The sequence below is a fragment of the Phyllobates terribilis genome, unplaced genomic scaffold (genome assembly GCF_046119375.1).
Source record: "Phyllobates terribilis strain yellow unplaced genomic scaffold, ASM4611937v1 Scaffold_2__4_contigs__length_985480577, whole genome shotgun sequence".
Lineage (NCBI taxonomy): Eukaryota > Metazoa > Chordata > Amphibia > Anura > Dendrobatidae > Phyllobates > Phyllobates terribilis.
Genome location: NW_027362762.1, coordinates 441,433,745 through 441,451,456, shown reverse-complemented (window position 1 = coordinate 441,451,456; position 17,712 = coordinate 441,433,745). Strand labels below are relative to the sequence as shown.

Genomic DNA, 17,712 nt, shown 5'->3' with positions numbered 1-17,712 from the left:
TATATACTTACATGATAGTATATATTCCGGCTGTGAAGGGTGGGGTTGGGGGGCGGAGGAGCGGTGCACAGGCAGTAGCTGGCTGCTGCAGCTATCACGTGTACCTGCTGCTAAAATAATGAATATTCACTCTTTTACGCGCCAATGGAAGTGGAGAGGAGTGAAAATGCATTTTCTTTAATAGCACACAGTATCAGTTGCAGCCACCGGCTTCCTGCTGCGGCTCAATGATCCTCTGTGCCCGCTATTAGAGTGTATGAATATTCACTCCTCCCCACTCCCATGGACGTGGAGAAGAGTGAATATTCATTCTCTTTAGTATGGGGCACACAGGATCGCTGAGCGCTGCTGACACTGCACGCTATTAAAGAAAATGAATATTTTCCATGCCCATAGTCCCGGTGTGGAGAGGAGTGAATATCCCCGCAGCTCACCTCAGCGTCTGAGGGCGCATCGCAGTGATGTCATGCGTGCTCAGATGCTGAGATCAGCTGTTGCTGGCAGAACAGGACGCAGCGCTGGAGCAGAGGGGAGGAAAAGTGTTTATTTTTTTCATGTGTGCAGTGATGAGGGGGCCATGCACACCAGGATTGGGAACGAGAGGGCCATGCACACCAGGATTGGGAACGAGAGGGCCATGAACACCAGGATTGGGAACGAGAGGGCCATGCATGACAGGATGGGGAAATTTACCATTAGCTGCTGCATTTCCCACCCTAGGCTTATACTCGAGTCAATACGTTTTCCCAGTTTTTTGTTGGAAAATTAGGTGCTTCGACTTATATTCGGGTCGACTTATACTCGAGTATATACGGTAAATCAATAGTACAGGCGAATACAAGTAAAACGTTATGATATATCTTATCAGAGAAATAAGCCACTTCTTTCTCTCCCCCTTGCGTCTTGAACTTGTCATTCACTCTGAAAAAAAAGCAGCTCAAATCTGTCTGAGGACTGCAGGCTCACTGCGGGGTCTTGTGACACAGCGCATTATATCCTATGGAGAGTGAAAGGGGAGAAGGAGTGAGGAGCAGGGTGAGGAAACAGGCAAAGGGAGAAAGAAGGAGGTGAGCTTTCTAACAAGTCTTTTACCTCAACCCAAAGCAACTCTACTCTGCTGTATAATTCCCTCCATGTTGCTGTTGCTTGTCTGTCTGCTTAAAAAAAGCAATGAAGAGCAGGAATCTATCTCTGTGTGCTGTGTATGGCAGATATCAAAGCAAATTACCTAGTCTACTTTGCGAGCTCAGAGTCAACTTAATTAAATATAGGTGTAGAAAAAAGTATTAAATGTGCGGTCCATGCCTTTTTCTACAGTTATAGCATACGTCCCCCTCTTTTTTCGTGTTACACTAGGTACAAACATTTCTCTCATTTCTCCCAGGTATATTCAAATTAGCAGGAGACTGGATAGGGGTACTACCTATTTTGTTCTCAGTTTCTGCCTGACACAAAGTGGATGGTGAGTTTTTTAGCTCCTTTCACTTGATGTTGGTGTTGTGTGGCGGCCATAGTTATGGAGGTGCTCTGCATGTGGGGTTGTGCGATCTGGAGCCATGAGCTTTGTCTTTCAGCAGGAGTAATAATGGGGCACCTGGAACGCTCCCCTTGCTAGCGTGGTATCACATCAATGGTGGTCGTCACACAAGAAAGTGAACCAAAAACCTTGTGTTCAGTCTTGCAAATTTGTGTTTAGCAGCAATATATCAATGTACGGGTTTTCGCTGTGCGGTCCATGGCTTTTTCTACAGTTATGTGAAATTGAAAATTAGAAATAGAGTCTGCAGAAGTGAAAACTGGTGAAAATGCAGGCTATAAGCCAGATAATGGCCAAATGTAGCATTATGCCTGTATTCCTTATGTTGAAAAGTTACTTGTATGGTTACACTCTTTCCACGCAGAAAAGTGGCGGTGCAGTACTACAGGCACATCCTGGCACACTGTGCTATATTCTTCAGATCAGTGTGTGCCATCTTGGGTACACATGCCTAGTACTGTGCCAGAATTAAAATAGATCACAATTGTGTAATAGCATCCACTAGGGCTACATCTGTTGTCTTAGCGCAGCCATATCCTCTAGACAGGGGAAAATGGGGCAAAAGTGGGCCATTGCAGTAGCGGAGCAGAGGTGGTGGTTTCCTCGGGCCCACTCCGTGTGACCATCACTTACAACTATATATCGGCGTGCACAGCACACAGATACAGTTATACTCTGCCAATAGAGTTAAACCTCTCGCCGCTCTGTAAGCCGCAGGTTGCTGTACGCCTACAGAACGCTGGGAGGATGCGTAAGCTGTCAGTGTCCAGGTGCAGTGATGACATCACAGTGTCATATCGCCTGCGCTTGGACGCTGCGCAGGGGTACTCGGGAATAGGTGATCAGATAAGGGTTTACATAAGTTGTTAATTGTAGAAGAATTTAGGAACACTATACTGTATATACAGTCATATGAAAAAGTTTGGGCACCCCTATTAATCTTAAGCTTAATGTTCTATAAAAATTGGTGTTTTTGCAACAGCTATTTCAGTTTGATATATGTAGTAACTGTTGGACACAGTAATGTTTCTGCCTTGAAATGAGGTTCATTGTACTAACAGAAAATGTGCAATCTGCATTCAAACAAAATTTGACAGGTGCATAAGTATGGGCACCTCACCAGAAAAGTGACATTAATAGTTAGTAGATCCTCCTTTTGCAAAAATAACAGCCTCTAGTCGCTTCCTGTAGCTTTTAATGAGTTCCTGGATCCTGGATGAAGGTATTTTTGACCATTCCTCTTTACAAAACAATTCCAGTTCAGTTAAGTTTGATGGTCGCCGAGCATGGACAGCCCTCTTCAAATGATCCCACAGATGTTCAATGATATTCAGGTCTGGGGACTGGGATGACCATTCCAGAACATTGTAGTTGTTCCTCTGCATGAATGCCTGAGTAGATTTGGAGCGGTGTTTTGGATCATTGTCTTGCTGAAAGATCCATCCACTTTGTAACTTCATATTTATCACTGATTCTTGAACACTATTGTCAAGAATCTGCTGATACTGAGTGGAATCCATGCGTCCCTCAACTTTAACAAGATTCCCAGTGCCAGCATTGACCACACAGCCCCAAAGCATGATGGAACCTCCACCAAATTTTACTGTGGGTAGCAAGTGTTTTTCTTGGAATGCTGTGTTTTTTTGCCACCATGCATAACGCCTTTTTGTATGACCAAATAACTCAATCTTGATTTCATCAGTCCACAGGACCTTCTTCCAAAAATAAATTGGCTTCTCCAAATGTGCTTTTGCATACCTCAGCCAACTCTGTTTGTGGCGTGCTTGCAGAAACGGCTTCTTTCGCATCACTCTCCCATACAGCTTCTCCTTGTGCAAAGTGCCTTGTATAGTTGACCGATGCACAGTGACACCATCTGCAGCAAGTTGATGCAGCAGCTCTCTGGAGGTGGTCTGAGGATTGTCCTTGACTGATCTCACCATTCTTCTTCTCTGCCTTTCTGATGTTTTTCTTGGCCTGCCACTTCTGGCCTTAACAAGAACTGTCCCTGTGTTCTTCCATTTCCTTACTATGTTCCTCACAGTGGAAACTGACAGGTTAAATCTCTGAGACAGCTTTTTGTATGCTTCCCCTGAACAACTATGTTGAATAATCTTTGTTTTCAGATCATTTGACAGTTGTTTTGAGGAGCACATGATGCCACTCTTCAGAGGAGATTCAAACAGGAGATCAACTTGCAAGTGGCCACTTTAAGTAGCTTTTCTCATGATTGCATACACCTGGCTATAAAGTTCAAAGCTCCATGAGGTTACAAAACCAAAAAAAGTGCTTTAGTAAGTCAGTAAAAAGTAGGTAGGAGTATTTAAAACAAGAAAATGATAAGGGTGCCCATACTTATGCACCTTTCAAATTTTGTTTGAATGCAGATTGCACATTTTCTGTTAGTACAATAAACCTCATTTCAAGGCAGAAACATTACTGTGTCCAACAGTTATTACATATATCAAACTGAAATAGCTGTTGCAAAAACACCAATTTTTATAAAACATTTAGCTTAAGATTAATAGGGGTGCCCAAACTTTTTCATATGACTGTAGCATACTGCAGGAGCCCAATATTGTATATTGGGAGTTCTGAGGGCCCCATACTCTATCTTATTGGAGGCCATTATACTATGCATAGTGAAAACCGGGCTGTGGGGGGCATCATACCTGATATAGTGGGCTGTGAGGGCTCCATTCTGTATTTAGGTCATTATACTGTATATAGGAGTTGTTGGGGCATTAGTGGATATTATTACTCTTTTAGGGGCACTCAATAATATTAAATGTGGTCACTTAAGAAACATCATCACATTATAGAGGCACTTGGTATTATAACAGTTAGTGGGGCACAAAGAAGGGAATTTATTTATCTCACTTATACAGCGCCATTAATTCCACAGCACTTTACAGACATTATCATCACTGTCCCCAATGGGGCTCACAATCTACATTCCCTATCAGTATGTCTTTGGAGTGTGGGAGGAAACCCACGCAAACACAGGGAGAATATACAAACTCCTTGCAGATGTTGTCCTTGGTGGGACTTAAACCCAGGAACCCAGTGCTGCAAGGCTGCAGTGCTAACCACCGAGCCACCGTGTTGCCCAATATTACAATATTGGCAATATTACCTTCTAGGGGCAAAATGTGAACACTATTATGGCACTTTCTAGGTCATTTACAAAGGTCTTTAATATTTTCTAAGAGGCAATTTTACCATCAAATGGGCACAAAGGGAGCATTTTACTATGTGAGGGGCACAGTGGTGGGCATTATTATGTAGGGCACTAAGAGGAGTATTGCTACAATGCCACATGCAGGCACAGTAGTAGGGACTAGTGTTGAGTGAGTATGTTCTATTAACCCTTTCGGCGAGTATGCTCGGGCCGAGCTCCGAGTATTTACAGCTGCTCTGTGATATGGTTGAATCACTCCCGTGTGCATGATTTGCAACTGTTTGACAGTTTTATTACATGAGAGGAATGTATTTCTTACACATTCCTCACATGCAATAAAGCTGTCAAACAGTTGCAAATCATGCACACGGGAGCGATTCAACCATATCACCGAGCAGCTGTAAATACTCGGAGCTCGGCCCGAGCGTACTCGGACAGGACATACTCGCTCAACCCTAGTAGGAACAAATACAGCAACAGTGGCTCAGCATTGGGGTATCAGCAGAAAGGGGAGTTTGTGTAGGTGGGGAATGGATGGAGACGGTGTTGGAAATGTGAGAAGACATACTGTAGGTCTTTATTGTAAACTCTACAGATGATTCGTTGCTGGAGACGTTATGTTGGTCTGAGCCAGATATAAAAAGACGGGCAAAGTGATTGACTCTATGAGAAAGAACGTCACCTGTAAGTCACTATCTATATCTGCACTGTAATCTCTTCACATGCTCTTCACACTGGTCTCTACCACTATATGGTCACAGTATGGCAGTAATATCAGTCTTGGTTTTTGTATGTCATTTATGGCAGAACAAAAATCATTGTTCTCAGCAACACACTGCTTTGTGTTAACGGGAGTTGTAATGCCGATAACATGATATGTATAGGGACAAAGCAAGCTATTAGTGACCGCTCTACCGCAATCATTCCTTGTCAGTCTGTGTAAAGAGGTCGGTAAACAAACGCCTAATGAGTTGAATATAGTGAAATTGCCCTCATTTAACGGTATGAAGCTAGCTCAATAAATGATTGTGATAGTGTAAATATTTTAGCATTTGGGGCCCCGAGTCTGATCCCGCACACACAAGGTTCAGTAAGCCTGTGTTATGGAGACTGGCAGCTAGCGGTCCCCGACTGGCCCTCATGCGGTCACACAGCTGTATGGACAATGCCATGACCTCTGGGGGTCCAGACTGGTCAGAGCTCGTATGGTGACGCTAAACTGGCGCAGACTGGTCAGATCCGAGTACATAGATGGCTATTCAGGAGATACACATACATTGCATGTTAGTCTTACAATGACTGACATCTGTTGCACGACAGCCACAAAGCAATCGATTTGGAGCTCTGTACAAGCTGTTGCCATGGGGACAACCTCAGCAGATGTACTCTCCCAGCTCCACCAATCACCACAGCGGGGGGCGGGGCTTGTGTCAAACCGCACAGGGACCGCTAACCGCGGCGGCAGGAAGCGTCACACCCACCTGGGTCTCATTGTAGTGCTGCTGCAGCTCTTCCCACTCCCGCACACAGTCCGGCAGGGCCGAGGACGTCATGTTGCCCTCAGCGCAGACTTGCCTCTTGTGTGCGGCCCCAGCGCCGCTTCCTGATTAGTGTTTCGAACCAATAACAAGGTCGGTCACGCCTCCTAGTTCGTAGCCAATCATGTGCTAGGGTGGAGGAGGCCTGCATGTCACGTGACGTGATGGAGGGCAGAGGCCGCCTGTGAGCTGGAGACAGTGCACGCCGATGTGTCAGTCAGAGAAGAGAAGGACGGTGCGCATGCGTGTGCACGCTGCCACATTTCTCTCAGTCTCAGACCACTTGTTGAATGGGCCGGATAAGAGGCAGAAGGTGTCCATGGTCAGCAGATGGGGGCGCTGTGCTCCGGTGTTACACGAGGATTGTACCTGTTGCTTTGTAAAGGCTTCTACATGGGAAATCTGCGCCATACAGGGCACAATGTACAGGGCAGAATGTACAGGGCAGACCGTACAGGGCAGAATGTACAGGGCAGACCGTACAGGGCAGAATGTACAGGGCAGAATGTACAGGGCAGAATGTACAGGGCAGACCGTACAGGGCAGACCGTACAGGGCAGAATGTACAGGGCAGACCGTACAGGGCAGAATGTACAGGGCAGACCGTACAGGGCAGACCGTACAGGGCAGAATGTACAGGGCACAATGTACAGGGCAGACCGTACAGGGCAGAATGTACAGGGCAGAATGTACAGGGCAGACCGTACAGGGCAGACCGTACAGGGCAGAATGTACAGGGCAGAATGTACAGGGCAGAATGTACAGGGCAGACCGTACAGGGCAGACCGTACAGGGCAGAATGTACAGGGCAGACCGTACAGGGCAGAATGTACAGGGCAGAATGTACAGGGCAGACCGTACAGCGTAGACCGTACAGGGCAGACCGTACAGGGCAGAATGTACAGGGCAGACCGTACAGGGCAGAATGTACAGGGCAGACCGTACAGGGCAGAATGTACAGGGCAGACCGTACAGGGCAGAATGTACAGGGCAGAATGTACAGGGCAGAATGTACAGGGCAGACCGTACAGGGCAGAATGTACAGGGCAGACCGTACAGGGCAGAATGTACAGGGCAGACCGTTAAGGGCAGAATGTACAGGGCAGAATGTACAGGGCAGACCGTACAGGGCAGAATGTACAGGGCAGACCGTACAGGGCAGACCGTACAGGGCAGAATGTACAGGGCAGACCGTACAGGGCAGAATGTACAGGGCAGACCGTACAGGGCAGAATGTACAGGGCACAATGTACAGGGCAGACCGTACAGGGCAGAATGTACAGGGCAGAATGTACAGGGCAGAATGTACAGGGCAGACCGTACAGGGCAGAATGTACAGGGCAGAATGTACAGGGCAGACCGTACAGGGCAGAATGTACAGGGCAGAATGTACAAGGCAGACCGTACAGGGCAGACCGTACAGGGCAGACCGTACAAGGCAGAATGTACAGGGCAGAATGTACAGGGCAGACCGGACAGGGCAGAATGTACAGGGCAGACCGTACAGGGCAGACCGTACAGGGCAGAATGTACAGGGCAGAATGTACAGGGCAGACCGTACAGGGCAGAATGTACAGGGCAGACCGTAAAGGGCAGAATGTACAGGGCAGACCGTACAGGGCAGAATGTACAGGGCAGACCGTACAGGGCAGAATGTACAGCGTAGACCGTACAGGGCAGACCGTACAGGGCAGAATGTACAGGGCAGACCGTACAGGGCAGACCGTACAGGGCAGAATGTACAGGGCAGACCGTACAGGGCAGACCGTACAGGGCAGACCGTACAGGGCAGAATGTACAGGGCAGACCGTACAGGGCACAATGTACAGGGCAGACCGTACAGGGCAGAATGTACAGGGCACAATGTACAGGGCAGACCGTACAGGGCAGAATGTACAGGGCAGAATGTACAGGGCAGACCGTACAGGGCAGAATGTACAGGGCAGACCGTACAGGGCAGAATGTACAGGGCAGAATGTACAGGGCAGAATGTACAGGGCAGACCGTACAGGGCAGACCGTACAGGGCAGAATGTACAGGGCAGAATGTACAGGGCAGACCGTACAGGGCAAACCGTACAGGGCAGAATGTACAGGGCAGACCGTACAGGGCAGAATGTACAGGGCAGACCGTACAGGGCAGAATGTACAGGGCAGAATGTACAGGGCAGACCGTACAGGGCAGAATGTACAGGGCAGACCGTACAGCGTAGACCGTACAGGGCAGACCGTACAGGGCAGAATGTACAGGGCAGACCGTACAGGGCAGAATGTACAGGGCAGACCGTACAGGGCAGAATGTACAGGGCAGAATGTACAGGGCAGACCGTACAGGGCAGACCGTACAGGGCAGAATGTACAGGGCAGAATGTACAGGGCAGACCGTACAGGGCAGAATGTACAGGGCAGACCGTACAGGGCAGAATGTACAGGGCAGACCGTAAAGGGCAGAATGTACAGGGCAGACCGTACAGGGCAGAATGTACAGGGCAGACCGTACAGGGCAGAATGTACAGGGCAGAATGTACAGGGCAGACCGTACAGGGCAGACCGTACAGGGCAGAATGTACAGGGCAGACCGTACAGGGCAGACCGTACAGGGCAGAATGTACAGGGCAGACCGTACAGGGCAGAATGTACAGGGCACAATGTACAGGGCAGACCGTACAGGGCAGAATGTACAGGGCAGAATGTACAGGGCAGACCGTACAGGGCAGACCGTACAGGGCAGAATGTACAGGGCAGAATGTACAGGGCAGACCGTACAGGGCAGACCGTACAGGGCAGAATGTACAGGGCAGACCGTACAGGGCAGAATGTACAGGGCAGAATGTACAGGGCAGACCGTACAGGGCAGAATGTACAGGGCAGAATGTACAGGGCAGACCGTACAGGGCAGAATGTACAGGGCAGACCGTACAGGGCAGACCGTACAGGGCAGAATGTACAGGGCAGACCGTACAGGGCAGAATGTACAGGGCAGACCGTACAGGGCAGACTGTACAGGGCAGAATGTACAGGGCAGAATGTACAGGGCAGACCGTACAGGGCAGAATGTACAGGGCAGACCGTACAGGGCAGAATGTACAGGGCAGACCGTAAAGGGCAGAATGTACAGGGCAGACCGTACAGGGCAGAATGTACAGGGCAGACCGTACAGGGCAGAATGTACAGGGCAGACCGTACAGGGCAGACCGTACAGGGCAGACCGTACAGGGCAGAATGTACAGGGCAGACCGTACAGGGCAGAATGTACAGGGCAGACCGTACAGGGCAGAATGTACAGGGCAGAATGTACAGGGCAGACCGTACAGGGCAGAATGTACAGGGCAGACCGTACAGCGTAGACCGTACAGGGCAGACCGTACAGGGCAGAATGTACAGGGCAGACCGTACAGGGCAGAATGTACAGGGCAGACCGTACAGGGCAGAATGTACAGGGCAGAATGTACAGGGCAGACCGTACAGGGCAGACCGTACAGGGCAGAATGTACAGGGCAGAATGTACAGGGCAGACCGTACAGGGCAGAATGTACAGGGCAGACCGTACAGGGCAGAATGTACAGGGCAGACCGTAAAGGGCAGAATGTACAGGGCAGACCGTACAGGGCAGAATGTACAGGGCAGACCGTACAGGGCAGAATGTACAGGGCAGAATGTACAGGGCAGACCGTACAGGGCAGACCGTACAGGGCAGAATGTACAGGGCAGACCGTACAGGGCAGACCGTACAGGGCAGAATGTACAGGGCAGACCGTACAGGGCAGAATGTACAGGGCACAATGTACAGGGCAGACCGTACAGGGCAGAATGTACAGGGCAGAATGTACAGGGCAGACCGTACAGGGCAGACCGTACAGGGCAGAATGTACAGGGCAGAATGTACAGGGCAGACCGTACAGGGCAGACCGTACAGGGCAGAATGTACAGGGCAGAATGTACAGGGCAGACCGTACAGGGCAGAATGTACAGGGCAGAATGTACAGGGCAGACCGTACAGGGCAGAATGTACAGGGCAGACCGTACAGGGCAGACCGTACAGGGCAGAATGTACAGGGCAGACCGTACAGGGCAGAATGTACAGGGCAGACCGTACAGGGCAGACTGTACAGGGCAGAATGTACAGGGCAGAATGTACAGGGCAGACCGTACAGGGCAGAATGTACAGGGCAGACCGTACAGGGCAGAATGTACAGGGCAGAATGTACAGGGCAGACCGTAAAGGGCAGAATGTACAGGGCAGACCGTACAGGGCAGAATGTACAGGGCAGACCGTACAGGGCAGAATGTACAGGGCAGACCGTACAGGGCAGACCGTACAGGGCAGACCGTACAGGGCAGAATGTACAGGGCAGACCGTACAGGGCAGAATGTACAGGGCAGACCATACAGGGCAGAATGTACAGGGCAGACCGTACAGCGTAGACCGTACAGGGCAGAATGTACAGGGCAGACCGTACAGGGCAGAATGTACAGGGCAGACCGTACAGGGCAGAATGTACAGGGCAGAATGTACAGGGCAGACCGTACAGGGCAGAATGTACAGGGCAGACCGTACAGGGCAGAATGTACAGGGCAGACCGTACAGGGCAGAATATACAGGGCAGAATGTGGCGCTCTGGCCGCTAACAGCAGCGCTGCTCCCTCCTGCCGGGGGGTTTCTCTCAGGAAAGGCCTGTTCAGTTGTGAATCTCTTTATACTGGACCTAGTGCAGGTTGATACAAGTATTGCATTAGGGTTCGCCACAGTAATGGCTTTTATCTGTGCTCTGAAAATAAAATGCAACTGTATTAAAATAAAAATGCTGCAACATTAAATGCAGATTTTCGGATCCATTTCTTGATACCTTAATGATGTCACATCTGAATAAAGGGAATCTGTCAGCAGGTTTATGCTGTGTAATCCGAGGGCAGTCTGATGTAGGGGCTGGACACTGATTTCAGCGATGTGTCTTGTATTAGGCTGTGTGCTGTTTTACTGCAATTAAAGGGGATATCCAGGATTTTGTAAAAAAAAAAAATGTGCCTAAACACTACAGGCATGTAATTGCTAAATATTTTTTTTATATTTTACGGATTATAAGACTCACTTTTTTCCCACAAAGTTGGGAGGAAAAAGGGGGTGTGTCTTATAATGAGAAGTTACGGTATTTTACCTGGGGGCGGGGTCGGATCAGGGTCCCAGACACTGGAGGTTGGCGGCTTCTGCTGTGGCCCTGTCCTCAGAAGTGTCAGTGAGTCAAGGCGGTGGGAGCTGGGTGAGTTCAGCGTGGCGATGCTGCGGCCCCGTCCTCAGAAGTCGGCAGTGAGGTTCTCTATCCTGTACATAGTCCTGACATAGCCCTGCGCTGAGATCTCAATCTGTGCCTGCTCCAGCGGCCATTTTACCGAAGCACAGCGCAGAGCTATGTACGGGAAAGGACCCTTTCCTCCACTCACCACCGACTTCTGAGGATGGGGCAGCAGCATCGCCCCGCTGAACTAGCCCAGCTCTGACACTACTGTGGACGGGGCTGCAGCATCGTCCGACTCCTGCCGCAGCAACCTTCGCCGGCAATATCCGGTATGTGTGACTCTGGCTCCTGTGACCCCCACTCCACCACCGCTGCCCCCAGGTAAAAAGGATTATAAGGCACACCATTTTATTTAAAAAAACAACACATTTTTTCCTATATTGCACCCCAAAATTTGGGGTGCGTCTTATACTCCGCAAAATATGATACGTGTCTGTTGTGGTAGCAAAAACCTGCTGACAGATTCCCTTTAAGGCCACGGTCCCACTATCATTATCTGGTCAGTATGTTTTCTCAGGAGTGGAAGCCAAAACCAGGTGAGGAACAATCAGAGAAAAGGTATAATAGAAACAAGTCACCAATTCTGCATTTATCACCCACTCCTGAGAAAAAATACTGACCGAATACTGATAGAGGGGCCGTGGCCTCAGGCTGCATTCACGATCCTCCCGCCAGTAATGCAGCGTTCTGACTGCGCCCTGATAGTGATGGCCGCACAGTTTTACAGGTGAACCAGCTGTTTCCTGCAAGATAGAGTGACTGCAGATAAATGGTAAAAAGATGTCAGCAGCACAGGGCTTTTGTGGGTAAAAGCCGCAGCATGAACTCTGTGTGTGAACACAGCCTTGTAGTGCAATCTAGAGTGCCAGATTAACAATATCAGTAACTGCTTTCCCAATAAATGAGGTCACAGCTCCACGCTGCAAAAACTGACCTGTAAGTGCACAGTGTGCAAAAATGGATCAGAATAGGATATGCAGGGAGTTTATTGGAATCGAGAAATTCAGGCAACTATGTCCGCAGTCCCTACAGACTTGAAGGTGATGCGGAAAATCTTCAGGTAAATAACGCATATATGGTTTTACTGGCGGAGCTGGCGACACTTGATTGTTTAATTCACGATGAGCTGTTACATTCCTTACACCAGAAATCTTACTCCAGTCCACTCGTCAGACACTCCAGTCTACACCACTTAATGATCAGGAGCTTCAGGGTCAGAGTATTTTTGAAATGAGTCTGCTCAAAAACGGCTCAAAATACTCTTCTTATTCATTTTGATTGTAAAACCACTTTGCTGTTCATGTTTTCAGTGATCTGAACGTTTTTTTCCGGCTTGAAGATTTTGGAAAACGCTTGGTTTGAGAAAAGGCAGTGCAGGTCATTCCTTTGAAGAATCCACTCATGGGAACTCCTCCAAACAAGGCACTAACGCTTCAGGAAAAAAATGCTTCCAAAACCGCTTTATCAAATGAAAAACACCTGAAAAAGGAGCATTTTCTGAAGCGATTTCCACTAGAAATCTCATCGTTTTTGACTGCCTTCAAAAAAATTCAGTGTGCACATAACCCTAAAGACCACTTTCAAACAGCATTATTTTGGGCAAGATCAAAAGTGTGAAGGTTCAGACAAGTGCCATTTTTCATCCATAAAAAGGGATAATTTTTACATTCATAGGCCACTCGTATGTCCATATTTTACATCTGTATGATATATGTATAGTATCCATTTTTATACATCTACAATTAAAAAATAATCAAAATGTTAATAATTGATCCATAAAAGAACAGATGCCATACTGATGATGTCCATATGGCATCAGTTTCTTTTAAGGGAATCTGTCACCAAGTTTTTGCTATCCCATCTGAGAGCAACATAATGTATGGGCAGAGACTCTGATTCCAGTGTCACTTACTGGGCTGCTTGCTGTCATTTTGATAAAATCCCTATTTTACCTACTGCAGATCTTCCAGTTCTCTGAATGCTGAGCTCTGTATAGCTCCGCCCCAACACTGATTAGCAGCTTTTGTGTACGCTGTGCATAGGCAGAAAGCCGCCAATAAGTGATGGGGGCGGGGTCAATAAGTGATGGGGGCGGGGTTATACAAAGCACATGAATATGGATGACCACATGGCAGCGGGTTTATTAGTCCTCTAGGGATAATTTCCTGCTGATAAAGCAGTGATTTTTATCAAAGCTACAGAAGCAGCCTAGTAAGTGACACATCGCTGGATTCAGGGTCTCTGGCCCTACATTATGCTGATCTTTATGTTCCATCCCATTTATACATTGGTCTTCTTTCCTGCTACACAATGAATGTATGTGGATCACAATGTAATCTGTACAGTGTATTGTCTAATGGAACCATAGAAACAGATCATTTGGAGAAAACCAATCCCTGTCCGTAAAGACAAATGTTCAAAGTTAGAACTTGGGATCGGATACATCGGTAAGCTGCCGTCCTAAAGTGATCTTTTCCCATTCGGACAGCTGCTGTACAAATCCTCTGTTTGGCCTCATATTTGTTTTGCACTTGAGAACGTGATTCCACGCTTCCTGGAAAAAACAAGACGCATATTAGAGGAAACTGCGGGTCGTTTTCTGTTCTCTACATCATTCAAGGCAACATCTGGTTCTATACAAATGCATGACCAAACACATTATTCACTACTGGAAACAGCTTAGGCGAGGTTCACACTGGGGTTTGGAGTGATTTTATTTATTCTGCTATAGGAATAGGGGTATGTTTAATTTCCATTAGTGTGGCCATCATTTTACTAGAAAACAGTACCATGCTGTAGGTCCTGAAACTGCAAGGCCTCGAGGAAACTGGGATGTATGGGGAAGAAGAAAACTTTATACCTGGAGGTAAACTATAGATTAAAATCGGTGTAGGATGCCTGCCTCAAAGGTGTCTGTATACATATGTATATACATGCCTGTAGGAGACGGGTGTGCATAATGTGAATGCTGCAGAGAACAGGAGCTGACTGGTACGGCTCATTCAGGTGCCAGTGATTTCTCTTGTACACAAAAAAACAATCCGAATTATATCAGAGTTTGGTCAGAGTGTCGTTTTTTGTCATCAGAGTTCCACCAGTTTCTTTTGTATGTATTAAAAAAAATTCAAGTTTCTCTTATCAAACGGTCTGTGAAAAACGGACAGCACACAGATGGCATCTGAGTGCTGTCTGAATTTTTCAGGGACCCTCCGAATACTGTCTGATTTTTTCAGGGACCCTCCGAGTGCTGTCCGATTTTTTTCAGGGTCCCTCCGAGTGCTGTCTGACTTTTTTTCAGGGACCTTCCGAGTGCTGTCTGACTTTTTTCAGGGACCCTCCGAGTGTTGTGTGATTTTTTTTCAAGGACCCATAGACTTACAGTGTAAATTTTCATCCAGCACTCGGATCAGTATCGGACACATCTCTGTGATTTGATGCATACCACTCAGTTCGCAAGAATGCATGGACATGTGAACAGCCCATAGACTATAATAGGTACTAGTGCGATCTGTGAAAACCAATGATAGGACTTGTATGAGAAAAATTGACTTCTGACCGAGCCCTTAACCTGACTTTTACTTTCCTACAGAGCTCCCTAGATCACTTTATTACCACCTGGTGATACGGACCCTCTGCTTATGTATGTCATCACAGAAGTTTAAATTAGTAGGAAATATATTTTTCTATCTTCTGATATCTAAACCTATGGAGCATCTTATAGTAAGGAGTGTCCATAAACCAAGGGTAAATCTTGTTACGTAATCCGAATGTACAAGTGTCCACACATTACCTGGAGTGTGCATCTTCTGTAATGAATGATATATGCTATTACCACAACACCACTGCGACTGATCCCTAACTGGGAAAAGACAAGAACTGCACAATTTGTTGCCATGTGAGAATCTAGGAAAAGAAAGAAAAGGTATTTTTCAGAAAAAAATGACATATGCAGCACTATCAGTATTCACCACTTTCTCTTCTGCTTAAAGGGGTTATTCACTACGGACAACGTTTCTTAATAGCTTTACTGCACATAATAACAAAAAAAACACTTGGGCCCCGATTCACAATAGTGATTACATCAGAATTCTAGTGTAAACTGCTTTCAAAAGTTGCAAAGTTTGGTTTTGACGGTACTTTATTGATACAGTAATGTGTAGATTGCATGCGTTTTTTCAGTTCGTTTTCATAGTGGAAATGCACAAAAAACAAACATGGATTCTTTACCTGTGGATTTTTTTGCATCTAAAGGAATTCTATGGGGAAAATCAGCACATAAAACTCAGCATGCCCACAAGAAAAATTGTTGTGGATTTAAAAAAAAGCACCGCACGTCAGTTCACACTGCGTAAAAAAAACAAAAAACCACTGTGGGCAGGAGATTTCTCTAAAGCTCATCCATTATGCTGGAACTGTAAGATGCTGCACATCTGCATGTGTGAACTTAACCTGAGATCATGATTTTTTTCTAGAAGAGAAGGGTAACCAATACAATAACAGGGTGGCTCAGTGGTTAGCACTGCAGCCTTGCAGTGTTGTGGTCCTGGGTTCAAATCCCACCAAAGACAACAATCAGGCTAGTTGGATAGAGAAGAACCAACAGAAAAGAGCATATAAATATGAAATTAATATACATAACTAGAGATGCACCCCATGTATAGACTGCAAAAACAAAAACCACATAGTGCATATAAGTCTCATAAAATACAACTTTTATTAAAGTAATAAATACATAATAAAAACAGGAATGAAGAATAAGTCAGGGAAAACCCCAATAGAGGACCACATGAATAAGTACATATGCTGTAGACTAATATATAGCTAAATAGTTAGCCTTCCCAGAGCGAAGTGCTGATGAGATAGCTAGGTGTGCTGCCAGAGCAGGACAAGACTATCCAGAGTGCGATATGTAGAGCATGCAGGTGAGAGTATATACAGGTGCATCTCACAAAATTAGAATAACATCAAAAAGTTAATTTATTTCAGTTCTTCAATACAAAAAGTGAAACTCCTATATTATATAGAGTCATTACAAACAGAGGGGTCTATTTCAAGTGTTTATTTCTGTTAATGTTGATGATTTTGGCTTACAGCCAATGAAAACACAAAAGTCATTATCTCAGTAAATTAGAATACTTTATAACAGCTTGAAAAATGATTTTACGATCCAAAATGTTGGCCTACTGAAATGTATGTTCAGTAAATGCACTCAATACTTGGTCGGGGCTCCTTTTACATCAATTACTGCATCAATGTGGCGTGGCATGGAGGCGATCAGCCTGTGGCACTGCTGAGGTGTTATGGAAGCCCAGGTTGCTTTGATAGCAGCCTTCAGCTCGTCTGCATTGTTGGGTCTGGTGTCTCATCTTCCTCTTGACAATACCCCATAGATTCTCTATGGGGTTAAGGTCAGGCGAGTTTGCTGGCCAATCAAGCACAGTGATACGGTTGTTTTTAAACCAGGTATTGGTACTTTTGGCAGTGTGGACAGGAGCCAAGTCCTGCTGGAGAATGAAATTTCCATCTTCAAAAATCTTGTCGGCAGAGGGAAGCATGAAGCTCTAAAATTTCCTGGTAGACGGCTGCGCTGACTTTGGTCTTGATAAAACACAGTGGACCTACACCAGCAGATGACATGACTCCCCAAACCATCACTGATTGTGGAAACTTCACCATAGACCTCAAGCAGCTTGAATTGTGGCCTCTCCACTCTTCCTCCAGACTCTGGGACCTTGATTTCCAAATGAAAATTGGAACTCTGGGACCTTGTGGAGTGTGTCAATGACTGCCTTCTGGACATCTGTCAAGTCAGCAGTCTTCCCCATGATTATTGAGCCTACTGAAACAGACTAAGGGACCTTTTTAAATGCTTAGGAAGAATTTGCGGGTGTTTTTTGTTAATTTTTCTCATTTACTGAGATAATGACTTTTATTTTTTCATTGGCTGTAAGCCATAATCATCAACTTTAACATAAATAAATACTTGAAATAGATCACTCTGTTTGTAATGACTCTATATAATATAGGAGTTTCACTTTTTGTATTGAAGAACTGAAATAAATTAACTTTTTGATGATATTCTAATTTAGTGAGATGCACCTGTATGTGTAAAAACCTTCTTGAACAATGCAAGTGAATACCAATATAAGATTAGCCACGTATG

At 46.4% G+C, this 17,712-nt stretch overlaps 2 protein-coding genes across 2 annotated transcripts in view; both read right to left on the bottom strand.

The window, feature by feature from the left end:
- The window catches only part of TMEM120A (transmembrane protein 120A), a 48,574-nt gene extending 42,189 nt beyond the window's left edge, over positions 1-6,385 (bottom strand). The window contains exon 1 of the mRNA XM_073665437.1: positions 6,200-6,385. Within this exon, the coding sequence (XP_073521538.1) occupies positions 6,200-6,271 (72 nt within the window). The 5' untranslated portion in view covers positions 6,272-6,385. The remainder of the gene's footprint in view (positions 1-6,199) is intronic.
- A 6,154-nt stretch (positions 6,386-12,539) lies between these two features.
- The window catches only part of STYXL1 (serine/threonine/tyrosine interacting like 1), a 36,675-nt gene continuing 31,502 nt past the window's right edge, over positions 12,540-17,712 (bottom strand). Inside the window, exons 8-9 of the mRNA XM_073665436.1 lie at positions 15,340-15,452; positions 12,540-14,103 (exon numbers count right to left, since the gene is read on the bottom strand). Coding sequence (XP_073521537.1) covers positions 13,972-14,103; positions 15,340-15,452 — 245 coding nt within the window. The 3' untranslated portion in view covers positions 12,540-13,971. The remainder of the gene's footprint in view (positions 14,104-15,339; positions 15,453-17,712) is intronic.